The following is a 17,398-nucleotide window of genomic DNA, read 5'->3' as shown; positions in this document are numbered from 1 at the left end:
GTGGGTAGAGGTTGGGCTGAGGTCTAAATAGAAACAGAATACATCTCTTAATTGTGAGGAGCACCAGCAATCTATGGAGAGACTCAATCGTCTCTTATATAGAAAACAGTCGACAAGTATTATGAATTGCTTGTATTATGTTGATGTGGTGACGGGAAGCCAGCGTTAGGGGATTGGTAAATATCCGTTTTTGTAAGGTAAGGATATTTCACGTTTATTGAATTTTTACATAAAACGTTGACACAAAACAAATTGCGTTACATTCGAATTCAAAGGAACGTTAAATAAAGTACAAGTGAGGTAAACGATATATGTAATTTAACAGTTCCAGTACTTAATTACTGTTAATAAGTACTATAATAACTGTTGCTAACGCCTCTTGGCCTGATTGGTAAAGCTGTGGTAAGTCCCGATTCTTGCTGAGAAACTGTTCTTGGATCCAACGATATTTGCTTTCAAGAGACCCAATGAGACCAATAATAAAGGTCAGTATTTGTTCAATAAATTGACTTGTATTATATCATTTCGCCCAGGTCTAATATTCAAGAGAGAGGAATTCTTATTACTCTTTTCTTCAGCTTCATCAAATATTTTACCGTTGACTTTGAAGGATTCTGTAACCATTTCATTTGCTTATATATCCTAAGGAGGGGAGGGAATAAACTTTCCCAGTTCAACACGTCTCAGTGACTGGCATCATTTGAAAGTCAGAACACCAGGGAAACATTTACAACTTTATGTATGTATAACGTTGCATTTTGAAAATTAGCCCAGTATTTTATCAAGTTGGCGAGTGTTGGCGTCGACCGGGTATTTATGAGTGGAGGGGATGGAGGGTGGGTGGATATATGAAGCTAAGCAGGACTATGATAACTGTGTTTTACATTTTGGTTACTTCAAATGATTCATCATACAGTCTAAAACAAACAATAAAAACAAAGATAGTGGAATATAAGTAAATATTTTATTTGGACGATGATATTAATTTCACAATCAATTTTGCGATAACAATTCCACTTTAATCTCTTATATACTAGTGAACATTGTCAACATTAAATGAAAAATGCATGAGAAGCCTGTCTATTACTTGTGTATTGTGTTAATAATACAACAGTATCATTTAATTCAAGAGTCGGGGAGTAGTTTTTGTACTATAACATAGATTCGGTCTGGCCTGCCGTTTTACCGGTTCGGAATCGGAGCACCGCTGGATAACGAGGCGCCTCAAAATGACCCAAAATGCATTCCTGTTTCACGGTTCATGTAGCCTATTTGGTCACTGAGCCGGTTTCATTATATATCTCAGTCCCTCCCTATTTTGATGTTACGTTGATAAAGTTCACCTTTGGTTACGTGACTTCACTATCTATATTCCAGTGATATATTAATAACGCTTAGTTCAAATTTCTGAATCTGGCTCCAACCGTTACAACGAACGTAGTATAGTTGCAAGTCTTAAACTAGAGATTTCAACGAAATGTTCGTATTCTTGGTTAAAAGGGTCGAATCTTCATTTCGGAAAATTTGATGTTGTAATAACTGCCAGGTAAATAATACCATTCGACGCTGTAAGCACTACCTTGAGAAGCATGGTAGTTTGCATTGAGATTGGAATATTCGCAATTATTGTACCACCAGGCACCTTGATCCCTGTGGGCACAGTTATAACTTTAAGCATCGTTGTCACTATCTTTGGTAGTGAACTGGTAGTTGAGATGATAACGGAGAGCATAACCATCAGGGTTGCTGCGAGAGTCTGTTAAGGAAAACAAATAACAGGAGTTAGTCATTTGCTAAACTAAATAAACGTCGATAGTACATAAAGAGAACTGCGGCATTAACGAAAGATGTTGAACTAACGAGTATGATTCCATTCATTGTAGATTAACGTGATTGCTTCTATATGTCATTTATTTTTTATTTATTGTTTGGTTTTGTCAGATTCTTAATTTTCCCTTTGTGCGCTAAGCTCTCAAATGTAGTGCACTCTGCAAAGAACGTTATAACACATCTTCCTGTATAACTTGTCATTGTTCCCCTATTATATAAAGATGAATGTTTTTCTTATTTTTTGAATGGCTAGATTCGGCGTCTCATTTCATTAACATCTGTTTAACTTGCATAGTTAAGTTTATTTCAATAGAGTTGATTAACCAGTGTTCATTAATTTCCATGTAAACACTGACAATAGCAAACAGAGCCAGTCATCACAAGAAGCTAAAATCATTGGTTGGAATTTTGTTCTGGCAAAACTTTTCGTTTCATTGATTTTCAAAACTGATTTACAGTTTCATGCATATTGTTTTTACGGAGTCACATCATTAATTTCAAACTTTCAATCTCTTCCAATATCTGTTATTGAGGTGGAAAGAAGACACAAGAGAGAACAGATTCGGAAGCTTTTCGCAAGTTTTAGTATGCTTAAGTCATTCTTTGCGTGTCTCCTCTTCATAAAGTCATGTGTAAAAATTTTGCTTATATAACAAATATTTTGCAACAGTTAGATAAACTCAAAATAGGTTGGAGGAAGTAGCGAATACTAAGTTAGACTGGGAATGTTTGAGCTAGGGGTATAGGTTTTTGTGTGTTTGTGGACAGACATGATTCTTGAGATATCTGGCAGTAAAGGGGGTGAGGTTTGAGAATACTACCTGCTGGATTTTAATCAGACGAATTTTTAACTGATTTATTTATGCTCAACAATCTATCTATCATGATAAATACATTTTATAAACGTAAACGGAGAAGTACCATCTGGTCCTTGTAACACAGTGTTGATTAAAACAGAAAAATGTTCTGAACAATGTTGTTATTAAATTAAGCGAGATATTAATTGTTGAAAAATATTTCATTCTCTTCCATTTTTACGATATCTCACGAATATTTACGAAAAGAACACATCATGTATTAGATCATATGGCAAAACAACTGTTACTGTCAACAAAGAGTAGTTCCTAGCTGTAAAAACCTGGAAGTGATGAGCAAAGCATATTTTGTATACATTTGATCTTACAAGATTTGAGGAGGGACGTAATGGAATGAATAGTGAGTTTATTTATTTCTTTGAGATATTCTATAACTGTGTCAAGAAACGGTAAATGCGTACTTTATCAACCACATATGTAATTATTCAAAAAACATAGAGCAAAAACACATTTTGATTACATTTTACGACAGTCATTCAAACTGCACTTGGCAATGATCGGTGAATAGTGATCGAAGTTTCACACTTTCAACCTTCCGTGATAGTTTGTTACTCTAATGTTCAGAGTATTGGAAGTGTGACTTAAAATATTCCGAATTCAAAGACTTATGAAAGCCACTCCATGTATTGTACAAAACAAATAAAGAAACTGTAACAAACCAGCTGTTCCACTGTAGGTTCCAAGTTGAGATAATCGATATTTATCGCTCTCGTCATTGATCCGGAAGTTGTCAAACTTCGCGTAGTATGGAGCACCGTTTACATTTAGCAGATCAATCCTGATTTCATATCTCTTTTGGTTGGTTAAGATAGAAAGCTTATCATTTCCAAGCCAAAACTCGTGGTTTAAATCTCCAAAACCTTCTTTATAGCTGCTCCATCCGAGATAGAATTCCTCAGTGCCATCCACACGACGCTGGAACACCTGAGTTTCAAGGAAGTGAGTTAATAGATATAAGATTAAACAAGATGATGAAAGTAATAATAATATTCCCGTAAGTTCAATCTACCCAAATGTGCTTGATTTAAACGTGTTTGAAAGCACCCGATACAGATAGAGAGCACAGTTATTACTGTAAATCTTGAAGTTTTGGACCACAGTAAAGGACCGCGCTATGAATCGGTAGCATGTGCTATTACGATTACAGTAAGAACTGAGGATATGTGTAATTCCAACAAATCCAGTTGTTTGGGATTTGTTGGATTTACAAATATCCTCAGTTCTTACTGTAAACCTAATAGCACATGCTACCGATTTATCAGATTTGTCAGCACAATACAGTATTAAGGGTGATACAAAATTTTAAGATATACAGTAGTTACTGTAATCTATGTGTGAATCGGCTGTTGAAAGAATTCTTAAACCATTTGATGCAAAAACAACAACAAATAGCTTTAAGCATTGATTGCATCATTTGACATTAAATATCTGGCAAATTCTAAGAAAACAGACACCAAATAATAAGTTCTTTTCACTTGACTGACAAACAGCAAAATTATTTTTTAATTTAGCAGTGAAGTCAGGTTTATATTTGTTTTGTAAAAAATACATGCTATTTTGTTTTCAGGAAGGAATAACACATGCCTTGTTTCGTTTGTTTTGTCTGGCAATCAACACGAAGGAAGAGATTGACGACTTACTGCAATGCAGTGCGATGTTGAGCAATGCTATGTATTGCAGTACGGTGTAGTTACTGTCAGTGGACCTATTTGTTGTGAAGGGTAGACTCTAGTTAGTGAATATTGTAATAAAGATTAGTGCAATTCAATGAGCAAATAAGCACATGCAGGGCTGAAATGTAGAGCTGAAAACTACCTGAGATCATAATTACTTACCGTCCATCCTCCTCCGTCAGTCATGTTGCAGTAAACCTCAAAAGCCTCGCTAGTCCAGCCGGTTGGTTTGATTCTGTATATACCGTTGTCCCTAGATCCATCATCGTAAATTTCCTGACAATCTTTAGGTGGTCTCAATAGCATTGTCTTATGTTGTCCCTGACGTCACAAACTGCGTTAGGACTGCATGCATATGCCTCATCCCACGTGATCTGTCCGTTGGTACAAACACCTTTTCTAGTACATCCAGGGTTCACGTATGAGCCACCTTCCTGTAAACAATTATTTCTTTACGTTTATTTGTACAGTTTACATTAACACTTATGATGTGTTAATTATTATCTATGGTATATAATGTTCTGTGTTATAATTTCATGGTAAGCACTCAATTCTCTACGCGGAGTAAACTAGAATTTGACAGGTAATTCTATAACGGTATAGTTAAATGAACTCCAAATTAATTTATATATTGGAGTTTAATTGTACTTACGAACATTTAAAATATTGCAACAATCACATACTTTAGGCAGTATCAACAGTGATTTGTAGTACGAAAGATCTTGGCTTATACTGTTATTCGTAGAATAGTTGTTGGAAAACTTTCACAGTGGACAGTCTTTGACAGATGTGAATACTCAAATATTAGACAATTGAAATGAGTGATATTATTCGTTATTTTGAAATGAAAAACTGACTGGAATAACTGTTTGTCCCTCTGATTCGTAACATCCACACTGTTCTTAAGGTACACAATCTGATCCTTTCATGAAGTATCCATCGGAACAAACACAGGCTTCGGCTTCATTACAGACCCCATCCTGACACATTTCTGGAGCACCACAAGTCCGCTGACAGGAGTTACTGCAGTTTATATAGACCATGTTGTAGGGGCACATAGTTATTGTGTCTGCAGGATTAAATATGTCGGTAGGTTTAACGAATAACATAAATTGAAACAAATAAATTATGTTGTAAACTTTGCTTAAAGTTTCGGTTGTACCAAACATGCTATGACACCTATATTAAAAACAACAGTATCGTTACGTACCTCTTAAAAGAAAAGAAAAGAGTTTGTCGGACGGAATAAAATTCTCCGGATTGATGTTTATATCATATTTCTGTTCGCAAAGAATTTCTTAACCAATTAGAAATGTTTTTTTTTTATACGACAGTGAATTCTTTAAGTTGTAATTCAAACAAATGATATTTTTTCCTCAAATTACTTTCTCTAGTAAATGGTAACGTTTTTTTCTTTCTTTCAAGATGAATGCAAATAATGGGGCTAAATGAATTCAAAAGTATCATCAAATACGCAATTTAATATGAACCAATAATGTTTGGTGAACTAGCGGGCATTTGAAAAGAGAAGGATAAGAAGAACTCACGTTAATGATTTATTAACAAGGAAGAAATAATGAAGAACTTACCAGTGATTTATAATTAAATATACGAAATGATAAACCCAACTATAAATGAGAGGAATAAAATAATATTTGAGTGGATATTTGAAACGATAGAAGCGCATGTGAAAATTAGATAAGAAGAAGTATTAATATATAGCCTATACCTGTTTTTCCAGAATCATGTCCGAGGCTGAAAAGTTCGTAGTTGCTGAACTCATCACTAATGCGGAAGTTAAGGTAAGAAACCCGGATTAAGGAACCATTTGATGACGTCATCTCAATCACCAATTGATACTTCTTCTGATTGGTCAAGTAAGAAAGCTTCTCATTGCCGAGCCAGAATTCCTGAGATAAAAAGCCGAAGCCAGACTTGTAGCTCTCCCAGTCACGGCTGAAGTCGATGGAACCGTCAATGCGACGTTGTATTACCTATTACGGATCAACCGTTTTAGAAAGTGACTTCTACTGGTTTTGTAATCAATATGAAATATGTTGTGTGAAGAAATGGCCTAATGCTTAATATCAGGATAGGCACGTTGCGCATTATGCGCAATAGGGGAAAGCGGGAGATTAGGGGAAGGAGGATGCAAAGTTGTGGAGCGCAAATAAAAGAAAAATGGAAATAATTAATATATGTATAACGATTGTCATCAATTTCAACCTGATGAATTAATTATATGAACAAATTTAAAGAGAGTATATGCAATATGAAAGAATAATGAGTGAGGGAACCCTCTATCGACATCCACATTTACCAAAAAGAAATATGAAAATAAAACCCTACCGTCCATCCACCAGAACTGTCTGCGTTATCACAGTAAACCTCAAAAGGTTCTAGATAGCCATCTGATTTGATCATGAAGACACCAGTAGAGTTATGAGACGAACATTGCTCCTGGACTTCTCTGCAATCTCTCGGGTAATTCGATTGTTGGTAGAAGAAAAACGACGAACCTATGTCCAAGAAAGTAAACGCATTTAACCTTTTGTGATTTAAGCAACTTGTATGTGCACATACCTCGTACTTCAACTACATCAGCTAGTTTGTTCATACGAATGTATAGATTCTCCACAATATTACAATTTGGCCTTTTTGTTCTTTCTGGCTTGTAACTCATGCAGTCATCTTAGGGTTAAGAAAACACAAATTTATGAAACTCGAGGTTGAAGAAAACTACATTTGGAACCACGAAAGTTACTAACCTAATCCATTTTCTCCGGTAACATCGTTAGTTGCCTGTAGAGCATTCTGTCAAATTAAAAAGAAAAGAAAAAAGGAATAGACTGTCACCGGAGATTATGTCTAACTAGAAAACGGCTACTTGTGATTACATCGTAATAATGCCTTTTCAGTCATAAACGTGAAATTTAATACAAACGGATGGAATCACAGTGCTCCTTACTTTAAAACTTTGGTTGAACTACAGAGAGGTGGGTAAGAGTTGTGATAGGGAGTAAAGTGATGAACAACCACCGTCACCATCTAGTCGCTTCATGTGGCGACATATGTTACCTGTCGCCCACGTTTTAAGGAGTTAAGTAGGGTAGGGAAACTAACATAATGAAGATTATTATGAACATTGCTATTGCAGACTACACTTACCTATCCCATGCTACCAGCTATGAACTCAATTTGGGTATGATATATAGCAACAAAGTGCCGTATATCATTTACAATCAGATCATTGGAAATTGATCAATTGGCGGAAAGCAATAGTTAAATTTCTGAAAATAGTAACTGCGACACGCCATTAGAGATCATTAGAATTTCCGTTAAATATGTTAGAAATTCAAATTGTCGTCCTACTTAATAGGCAAAGTCAAAGATAGAGCTTGGGCATAAAAATAAAAAATGTTCACGATTAAAATATCAACAAGCGTTTTACTGTTGTTTTAAAAAGTAGTTATATCTCCACTCGGAGACATGTAGTTGCCTAAAAGCTAAAATAAGCTAAATACGTTTTTTGAGTAGGCTGTTTCAGAAAATATCTTCTGAGTTGACGATCTTAAAGAAAGCAAAAGTTATTATAATACCTATGACTATATCATGATTATTCATATTCTAAATGAAATGAAAGCTTTACATGACCCCAGGGTGGATAAAGGCAAAGCTCCAAGATGGCAAACGTTTATCTAGTATTCAAACTTCCTTTAAAAATTCCAAAGCCGTTTCAAATTTCAGTTGACAATAAAACGTACAGCATATTGCGTTTGGAACAAAGAATTCATCAAGAAGGGGACTATGACCTACAATGTCCTCCATATTAAAGATAATAAAAATAATCTGATTCGGTTTCGCGTAATTTAATTTAAAAGGATTACAAAAATTAAAAAACAAAGAGTTGATATTGAAATAACCTTTCCTGTTTGGCAACGATAACAACAACATAACTCACCAGGAATATCGATTTTGGGGATTCGAGATAAATTATGAAAATAGTTGCTTGCTACAGTGTAAATAAAACCATTGAAAGGTTTCATTGTATTTGCTTTGTGTAGAAGAATTATTGTTATTGTTTTCCTTGGCTGGATATGTTACATTTGAGTTTTGGAGAAAAACCAAAACCAATCTGAATGATGTTTAAACTTTAGAGAGAGCATGACATGGCATACAATGGAGATACTAGTATACAAACATATCTAAAATGATTTATAGATCCTGCTGTAGGGTTTAATTAAGGTTGAATATATAATATTGTATCTTGTACCATCCTCTTGTAATTTAGATTCAGTGAAGTAACAAGATATATAAGGTAAACGACTGGGGGTGAGGATGAGGTTTGAGTGCGCCTTATAACTGCCCCACCAAAATAAAAAACGTAACTTGACCGACAGGACTCGAAGTCTAGGGATAAGAGTGCAGTTTTCAATTCTGTTGTCAATTGGTTGCAGTATTGCCAGGAAATAGAAACACAATACTCATACGGTACTTTTGAAACTTAATTTCAAAATAGGGTCAAGTTTTGTTGTTCACACGAAGCATATGAAGCCCTTAATATATATTCATTTCTGAATCGCTAGGTGAAATTTGCACCTTAATCGCAAATAAAGACCTTAAATCTGCACTACAGCAAACCTTACAAGTTTTTAATATTTCAAGAGAGGAAAACAAAGCATAATTTTAAAAGTGAAGAATTTAAAAAAACTTATATGCACGTAACGTTAAATACCACCTGTGTTTTTATTTTATTTTATAGAGTAATGAAATGCGCAAGCTGAAATATTTATCTTCACAAGGTATATTTAGATTTAAGAGATATATAGCTAGGGTTTGACGAATATTTAAAAAAAAATATGATCATATTAACGGAGTTGTTAAATCGAGTAAAGTATTAAATAAAAGAAACATATCGACACTGTTACATCAACAGTTAGCTAAGTTCATAGATGAGATGTGGAACGTTACTTTATGAATAATTTACAGTTTGAAATGTTCAAATAACGTTAATTACAGAAGTTACAAGGTGATGGTTGATCATGTCAGTCTCTCGATACAGAGAAAACCCTTTGATCCCAGAGGAAATCTCTGTTTGCACACAACTTTATAGATGCTGCGCTGGTTTTAATTTTAACTTGGACTAAAATTTGTCCAGAATTGATCTTTCAGAAATGGCGTGATACAAAGTCCCGATCAATTACAGTACGGCACGCTTGACTTGATCTCCAATTGCTTTAAATATATTGTCAATTTTTTGCAGAACCGAACAATTGGGAAGCCCTTCATTTTAGAAGAGCCGTGTGCCAAAATACGACTCCAAGGACTTGAAAGATAATATCATTTTCTCAAATTCATTTTACGCAAATAAAGAGGTAAACAAATTAGAAAGATTTTAAAGGTGCTTTCATGTTAACTACAATGAGACCGTCTAAGCTTTGATAGTTTGAAAGCTGTTTAGCCGTTTTCTTTTTACCTACAAATGACATATCTTTAAGTTTAGATTGTGGTTCACGTTATTTTATAGCAATTGACAAGATCAAGTCACCCGAGAAGTAAATTGAATAAACGAAAGACTACCGAAAGACGAAGCATAACCTTTAATATTAATTGAAAAGTACTGATCCGCTCAAATTCAATTTTTTAAAGATTTGCAATGCCCCAAAAATTGAGTATATGGTTCTACTTCTACATTGAGATAACCAAATGAGACAGAGTATATTACTTGATGAAGAGAAATGGCATAAGAGATGAAAATCTTGTTTTTAGAGCATATGGTTTAGTTTTATTTACTACAAAGTATTATTCAGTCTGTTTTCTGTTTCTATTTTAATAAATAAACGTCTACGTTGCAAATGGATATTAAAGAAAACAGTTGCAGATTTTATGCCATTCTTTGAATCTGAAGCAAAATTTTGGCAAAGAAATAATGGGACTAAAGTATGTAAATGATAATGTTTTGCAAGGTTATCGATTGTTAATATATCACATTTGTTAAATACCATTAGTGTAAGTTGCTTCTGAAACGCGAATGGTCACAAAAGAATTCTTTGACACAAATATAGTATAGTGCAAGAATTATACAGTATATATATATAGTTAATTATATTTATACATTTATTATTCAAGATAAAAGTTTGTATTATTATCACAGAAACTAAAAAAAAATCAGTGGTGATAAGCATTACTCTAGAAAATTGTTACGATATGATATTACAAAGATCGTTTAAATTAACGAGTAAGGGTGCGGGTTAAACTTTACTACGCTAGTTATATTTTAATCATTCGAAATAGAGAATGAAAGTGACTATAATGGAGTGAAGACTGCCCAAGATTAAGAAAAATCATACTTGCAAGAGAAAATTACCGTAACAAAAATATATATGTAATACATATCTAATAAATTAATCACAATATTTTTAATTTAAGTTCTATATCATGTAAGATGACCTTAACTTTTTCCAATATCTTAATATTTAAATCTTTCGTTTAGATTTTCATTTTACTTTCAGACTCTTACAAAGTCCGAACAGGTTTAGCTTATTTAAAAGTTTATATTTATAAACTAAAAGAATGGTGATGATGCAATTGTTTTTACACATTTACTTTTTGCATGTAAATTGGTATTGATTATTCATACAATATTTAACGACTTATCCAAATACACTTTACCTTTAGTTAACATATTCATTTCATCCCTCCTTTCTAAAACTAGAGTTAATAGATGGGCGTTACATATGAGCTTTCGTGAGACCAAATTTGAAAATTAAATATGTAAGAAAAGGTTTTTCGAAGTTTTGACACACTTACAATTAATAATATAATCAGTATTTGTTGCTGAAACTTTACTTTTTGTTCATTTCTCAAATGCGACTTCTTTTAAATATAAATATTACAATTTCTGAGTATCAATATATTCATAAATATAGATGGTTAATCTCAAGTTTATATCATATTTTAATCATATTATGTTTATGATATATCGTTTAAGCTTTCAGAAATCTTATTATGAAGAAATAGAAGGTTATATATTGGTATGTCACTGGGAGTAAGTTTCAAACAGATTTCCTGAAGAGAAAGTATGCAGTTTAACAAGTAACTGTTAAGTTTACCTCAAGTATGAACACATTAAGATTGTTTGCGATAGTTTGTTAACTTATGACAGTTTTACCACGCATCCCGTGTATTATTATTTAAAGTACAGAGATTTCAACTGATCAAAATAGAGCAATTATCAAGACGCTTTTATCAAGTGAACGTTACATAGCAGTGGTTACCGACTTTTAACAGTTTTTTCACAAATTCATCGCCCAGTTACAGTTTTGCGTGCCTTCCTTAATAACATATAAAGTGGGGGAAATATATAATTTTTGTTGAACTGGATTGTTATTATATGTGTGAAACATTTTTCCAAAAGACTTTTCAACAGTTATCGTATTTTTCTTGACTTTTTTACGTTTAAAAGGTTTTTACATAGTAAGAAGACCATATATTTCCGAAGAGTTTCTCTAATTTAAATTTACTTGTTTTCCTCCGTTTAAGATTTATACCATTGCAACTTTTTATATTTTATTTGTTTCCTTAATTAGTCGATTTTATAGAAAGAATTGTGTTTTCACTAAGTACTACCAGTACATAAAAAAAAAAAATTCTAAATGGTTTTTACAATATTAACATCTAATTTATTAAAAGAAATGATTTTTTTCCAGACTTTGGATAATGCTTGAGTTAGTAGATACAGGTTCATGCAGTAAATATCATGTAATATTAATTTAAGGTGCTGCAGTGTTTTATCTAACTTTAAATTGACTTTTACCGAAAATTTTGGAGATTTGTCTTTTAAAGACATGGTATATTCGTCATATATTTCAGAGTTTAATAATTATGTGTCAGAAATGCATCAAATGGGAATGACATTCACACGTAAATTATCGTAAAAGTTAATGTAGTATATTATTTGATAATTAGAACGTACGAAACCTTTCAAGTTTTCTTTAGAAATATAACAAGATCAAGTTTCTGCTTGAATTAAGGGAAAAAAGTTAGAGGCATATAAAGAATTTGTTAACTATCGCCGTTAGGGACAATCATACTTGAATGATTGAAGTTAAATAATAGTTTAAATTATTCAGATAAAGTAGTCGAAGAATTAATTTTAAAAAATATCAAAGTTCTGAAACTTACCGCTCGATTTGAACGGAGACAGCCAGTTGTCCAAATGAAAAGCAAGACTAGAAAAACTTGAATAAAACTGGAGATCATCGTGATGATGGAGTGAAAAACGTTAGTCAGTGATAACTTGCTTTCTTCTTCCAAAGGCGAGCCAGATAATGAATTCATAAAGCAAAGTTACAGTAGATGTATACTGAAATATTATCTCAAATATGTACAGTAAACAATACCGGCCATCTAACAGACAATTGGCATCAGTGTTAACCATCATGTTACTTCTCATATTACACATTATATTTTGCTGATGAAAGTTACTTACCGACTTCGGTAGAATTTCCAACACGGATGTTGAAATGAAGAAATCGTACGGTTTAAAAAGTATAAAGATTTTCACTGAAGCTGGATCATGGGATTATATCATGGTATATTCCTTGCAGGAAACTTCATATAGTATTTAAGGAAAAGGTCACTACAAACCATTTGGTAATTGATAACCTTGGGTTTCCAATGGGTTTATGATTATTGAATGTGAAAATGGGACACATGTTGACACAAAGCCTTGTAGGTAAAAATAGGACTTAAACAATATACTGAAACAATATATCCAAGATGGCGAAGGTCAAAGTCAAAATACAGTGTTAAGTCGCCACCAAGAATTAAACGGGCTTTGTTAAATTAATAAATTGAAGCTTTCTAATGTCATTTCATAACCTGTGTTATGTGAATTTGTATTTTTGTAGTTTTACTATTTGTTAGTTATAATTGCCGTTTTATGCTAAATACCTCAAACTTCATATGTAATGCTTCACAAAGAAACGATCCAACAAAATAGGTTCAAATCAAACAGCCAACATAACCAATGAAGTAAATAACTATATTTTTATGGCCGATATTATTGTTATGAAAGCATTCGTGGTTTCGTACCAGAAATTTTTTTTTTTTCTCTTTGCACTAACATCAAATTAAGCACACCAATCAAGAAAAAGATTAATCTGTAATTATGAACTTAACATATTAAAAGTGCGGTGTATGTATTATCCTCTATTATTCATTTATTTATTAAATATATTTTGTTTTTGCATTTTTCTTCCTCTTAAAGCCAGCACGATCTGAAAAAAAGTGTTTGAAAATATAGTTTCATGATTGTTAGAATCAAAGACGATGACGAGATAATTCTCTAGATACAGGAGGTTTAAGCATAATAGTAGAGGATTAGAAGTGACCAAGTACCTCGTCTGTTAAAGACAAAAAAACAAAACAATACCTACCATAATCATAATTGAACTATAATCTCCTTGTAGAGTTAGATTGCTCTGTGTTCATTTGAACGTACAATGTTAGAACAAAACAGATAATCGAATACCACATAACTCATTGATGGTTTGCTCAAGGATGTTTTGATTGAAAACTTCCTTAACCAATAACTTGAATTAGGACTCCTAATATTATTCAACTCTTGAGAACAACCCACACCGTAAAACCAAACTATAACGTATAGTTTTAGCTTCTGGTGAAGAGCACATTAGATATAGCTGCTAGCCAGTTTGACATGGTATAAATATATTATGATCGCCTCAAAAAAGAATAAAGTTCAGTTTGATTCTAATAGTTCTACAATTTGTCCGTTGTACGCTATTCATCTTTCATAAAAGTTTAAAGGCTACATTGAGTCTACCAGTCTTCGCCCATTCCGATTTTCCACTTCCAGCTATGTTATCAAACAATAATGAAACGTAATATTCCAATTGATGATAATATCAAGTAGAAAGTAGTCTGATTTTGACTCTAGAGGGCAGCTCATGTTATGTTATCACCTATCACGTAAACATAATTAGAACTTCTCCATGTGTTTGACAATAAGAGTTAGATAAATATGTCAACTCATTACGATGCTTCCAAGCATGGTGAGGTGCTAGCTGTATCATCAATTGCTTTGTCACAATAAAATGCCGTGACGCAATCTCTAGAGATATTTACAAATACACCCGACCAGAGCTAAGAATGGTTGGGTACAAAATATTTCCCTGTCACATCCTCATAGTTTGGGAGCCAAGAAATGTACGGCTAGATTGGGATTCGAAACAGTAACCACGGGATAACTAAACCAGCCCATACCAACTGTGAGTATTCAGCCCTTATTTGTTAGCGATCCCTACATAGCCATTTCTGTGCACGTCACATACCCCAGTACCTTGCACACTGTGTTATAAGGATCACGTCTGATTTTCATTCGATACAACCCACAAAGCGGCAGGAAAGGGAACTCAAGAGAAACTCTGTTTCTATGTAATTTATATTTATATAATTAAATGAACAATGTAAAACTAACTGGGAAATTATAGACAATGTAAAACTAACTGGGAAATTATAGACAATGGAAAACAGCAAAGTAATTTACAGCTACAACGGGATTCGAAACCAAGGATACTTGTTCGAATCCCGTTCTAGTTGTTTAGTGTTTTACCTTCTCATTGCATATAACTTCGAATCGGCTTTTCAGTGTTGATTTATAAAAATCATAATATGCGACAGATTAAGACGATGTATGCCTTTAAATATATTAAACTCCTGTGTGTTACAACACCGATAATTTTATATACCAAGCAACGAAACAGAAAAGTGAAATATTGAATATTATGATTACTGCCAGCATTGCTCAAGTTTTGAAGGGTGAGTGACGGCAGGATTTTAATATCATGACGTCGCTCTTTTTTGCCTTGATAACTTTTTCTACGACTAAGCTAGGTTAATTGTTTTTCAGATTTAAGCTGCGACAGTTGCTTTGAGTAGTTCTATAAATAATCCGAAATTTGATTTAATAACTAATGGTATATATGGATGTAAAAATAGGGTACCACGATTCTGTAAAAACAACAACTGAAGTCGTTATTTATATATAAAGCTAACAGTATTTAATTGTAATTAATCAAACGTTCATCCCTTCGTGATACAAACACTACGTTTACTTATACATTTGGTATATTTATAATATTACCGACTTAAACTTAAACAACCACGCATATTAAATTGTGAAGCCAAATTTCACAACAGAGTAATGCAATTTTACTGTATGGTGCAATACAAATACAATACAAACTCTTGTCCAAATGCTAGAAAGTGAATTTGCAATATGTGAATGAATCATTAAATGTGTTACAGACCATTTAAGTCGGTATGCACCTCATTTAACAAATGAAACGAGCGAGAAACTTTGCAAGTCAGTCGATGTATATAGAGCTTAAATTCACAGAGTAAAATTCACTGATTTTTACTGCCTGGTTGAGGAACTTAGAACCGACGCACTTGTATAACTTTTACCTCAAGATAATACCCTTAATCTACCAACGTGCGTAAAATAGCATATGGTAAAAATGTTAACAGGGTGCATCCCGCCACCCGCATGATGTAGATCGTAATATGTGTGTCGTGGAAATGAATGAATTGTCTAGAATTTGATCTGTAAAAGAGAAACAAATTTAGAACAAAACATGTATATGTGAACAACATTTGAAATTTCTTTGTAGTTAAATTTGCCTTTTAAGTTGCAAAAAATATTCCATCATTTTTTTGCACTTAAGTACACTTCATTCGATTAAGTTTCTCAGTGGAGAGGTGGACACGCTCCTCGTTATTGCCATTGTCGACTTTGTAATCCACAGTCTCCCTCACAAATGTGGATGGTCGATAAGAGGGGCTCCATAGTCTTTCCTTTCGGGAACCAAATAGGAACCATACACACTGTTTGTTTTGCTAATACCTTAGTGTTGTATAGGCCTACGTAAGAACAGTTGAACGTTACCGACAACAACTGGGAAATGTTCCCTTCACGCTCTGGTAGTTAATCCCTGTACAGAATGACGAACTCAATATTGCGCAATTCTGTTATCAGGTTGTATTACACAAATTTTACATTCATTATCGGATAGTGAGTGAGGCTAATATACAAACAATACGTTCAAAGATCATTAATCGATTATAAAGAAAGTTACAAAAACAAAATTTATTATTGTTGTATTCCTTAAGCCAGTGTGCTCTATTTCTTGTTGTACCTAAGCCGAACCTGGGGAAGTGGTAGGGGAAAAGAGTGGCATTGGCACTGATTATTATGTACCCTTACTTATACAAAACCCTGTTTATATCAATATTACGTGATGATATATGTGAATGTAGAAAATACATATCTCAAGGACCAATGGAAGTGCTCTAGAAATGAAAAGAACACGAGCGTAATAACAGATGTAGCTATATTCTCCCAACTAGATTGCCGAGTAGCTATAATAATAATACTACTGTAAGGGGAACAAGTGGCAACAGGTGATATTTCCCAATACCTAAAGAACTGTGTACTAAAAAACGCGAAATATATAGCAAGGCATTATTCGATATTTTGCTGCCACTTTCCTTAAAAAATATAAATAACTGACGATAATAGGGCAATATTTTATAGAATATTTGGTACACGAGAATGAAGTCTCACAAAATATTGAAAACGCTCGGGCTTGCTAAATCTATCAAAATATGTAGTATAACTGATTTTTACTTTAGTGTTTTTTCCTCTTAATGATATCGTAACGTTAGTATTCTCGTTTCCTTGTTTATTGCATTGATAAACAAGGTTTTTATCCCATTAAACCAACGGAGTTCACGGTACATTGTTAAGCAACCTATACGTGTAACAAAAATCTATTGTCATTCTATCAACGAGGAACTAGATACGTTTAGGGTATTTATCAAAACTTGTGTATTGTATTGATAAACAAGGTTTTTGTCCCATTAAACCAACGGAGTTCACGGTACATTGTTAAGCAACCTATACGTGTAACAAAAATCTATTGTCATTCTATCAAC

The 17,398-nt window shown here is 33.3% G+C and overlaps 2 protein-coding genes across 3 annotated transcripts in view; both read right to left on the bottom strand.

Moving 5' to 3' along the window:
• The window catches only part of LOC139973452 (uncharacterized), a 64,822-nt gene extending 52,113 nt beyond the window's left edge, over positions 1–12,709 (bottom strand). The window contains exons 1-3 of one of the 2 annotated variants that reach the window (XM_071980142.1): positions 12,563–12,709; positions 7,147–7,192; positions 6,728–6,897 (exon numbers count right to left, since the gene is read on the bottom strand). In XM_071980142.1, coding sequence (XP_071836243.1) covers positions 6,728–6,897; positions 7,147–7,192; positions 12,563–12,640 — 294 coding nt within the window. In that variant the 5' untranslated portion in view covers positions 12,641–12,709. The remainder of the gene's footprint in view (positions 1–6,727; positions 6,898–7,146; positions 7,193–12,562) is intronic. The other variant, XM_071980140.1, reaches the window with a different exon arrangement.
• Positions 951–4,684, bottom strand: LOC139973759 (fibrinogen-like protein A). The gene is made up of 3 exons (XM_071980619.1): positions 4,541–4,684; positions 3,365–3,629; positions 951–1,756 (listed from the first exon to the last, which is right to left on the bottom strand). Exons 1-3 carry the CDS (start codon positions 4,682–4,684, stop codon positions 1,671–1,673), a joined length of 495 nt encoding a protein of 164 aa, XP_071836720.1. The 3' UTR covers positions 951–1,670.
• Positions 12,710–17,398: the final 4,689 nt, after the last annotated feature.

Source organism: Apostichopus japonicus, chromosome 9 (assembly GCF_037975245.1).
Source record: "Apostichopus japonicus isolate 1M-3 chromosome 9, ASM3797524v1, whole genome shotgun sequence".
NCBI lineage: Eukaryota > Metazoa > Echinodermata > Holothuroidea > Aspidochirotida > Stichopodidae > Apostichopus > Apostichopus japonicus.
This window is presented reverse-complemented; position numbering and strand designations above follow the sequence as displayed.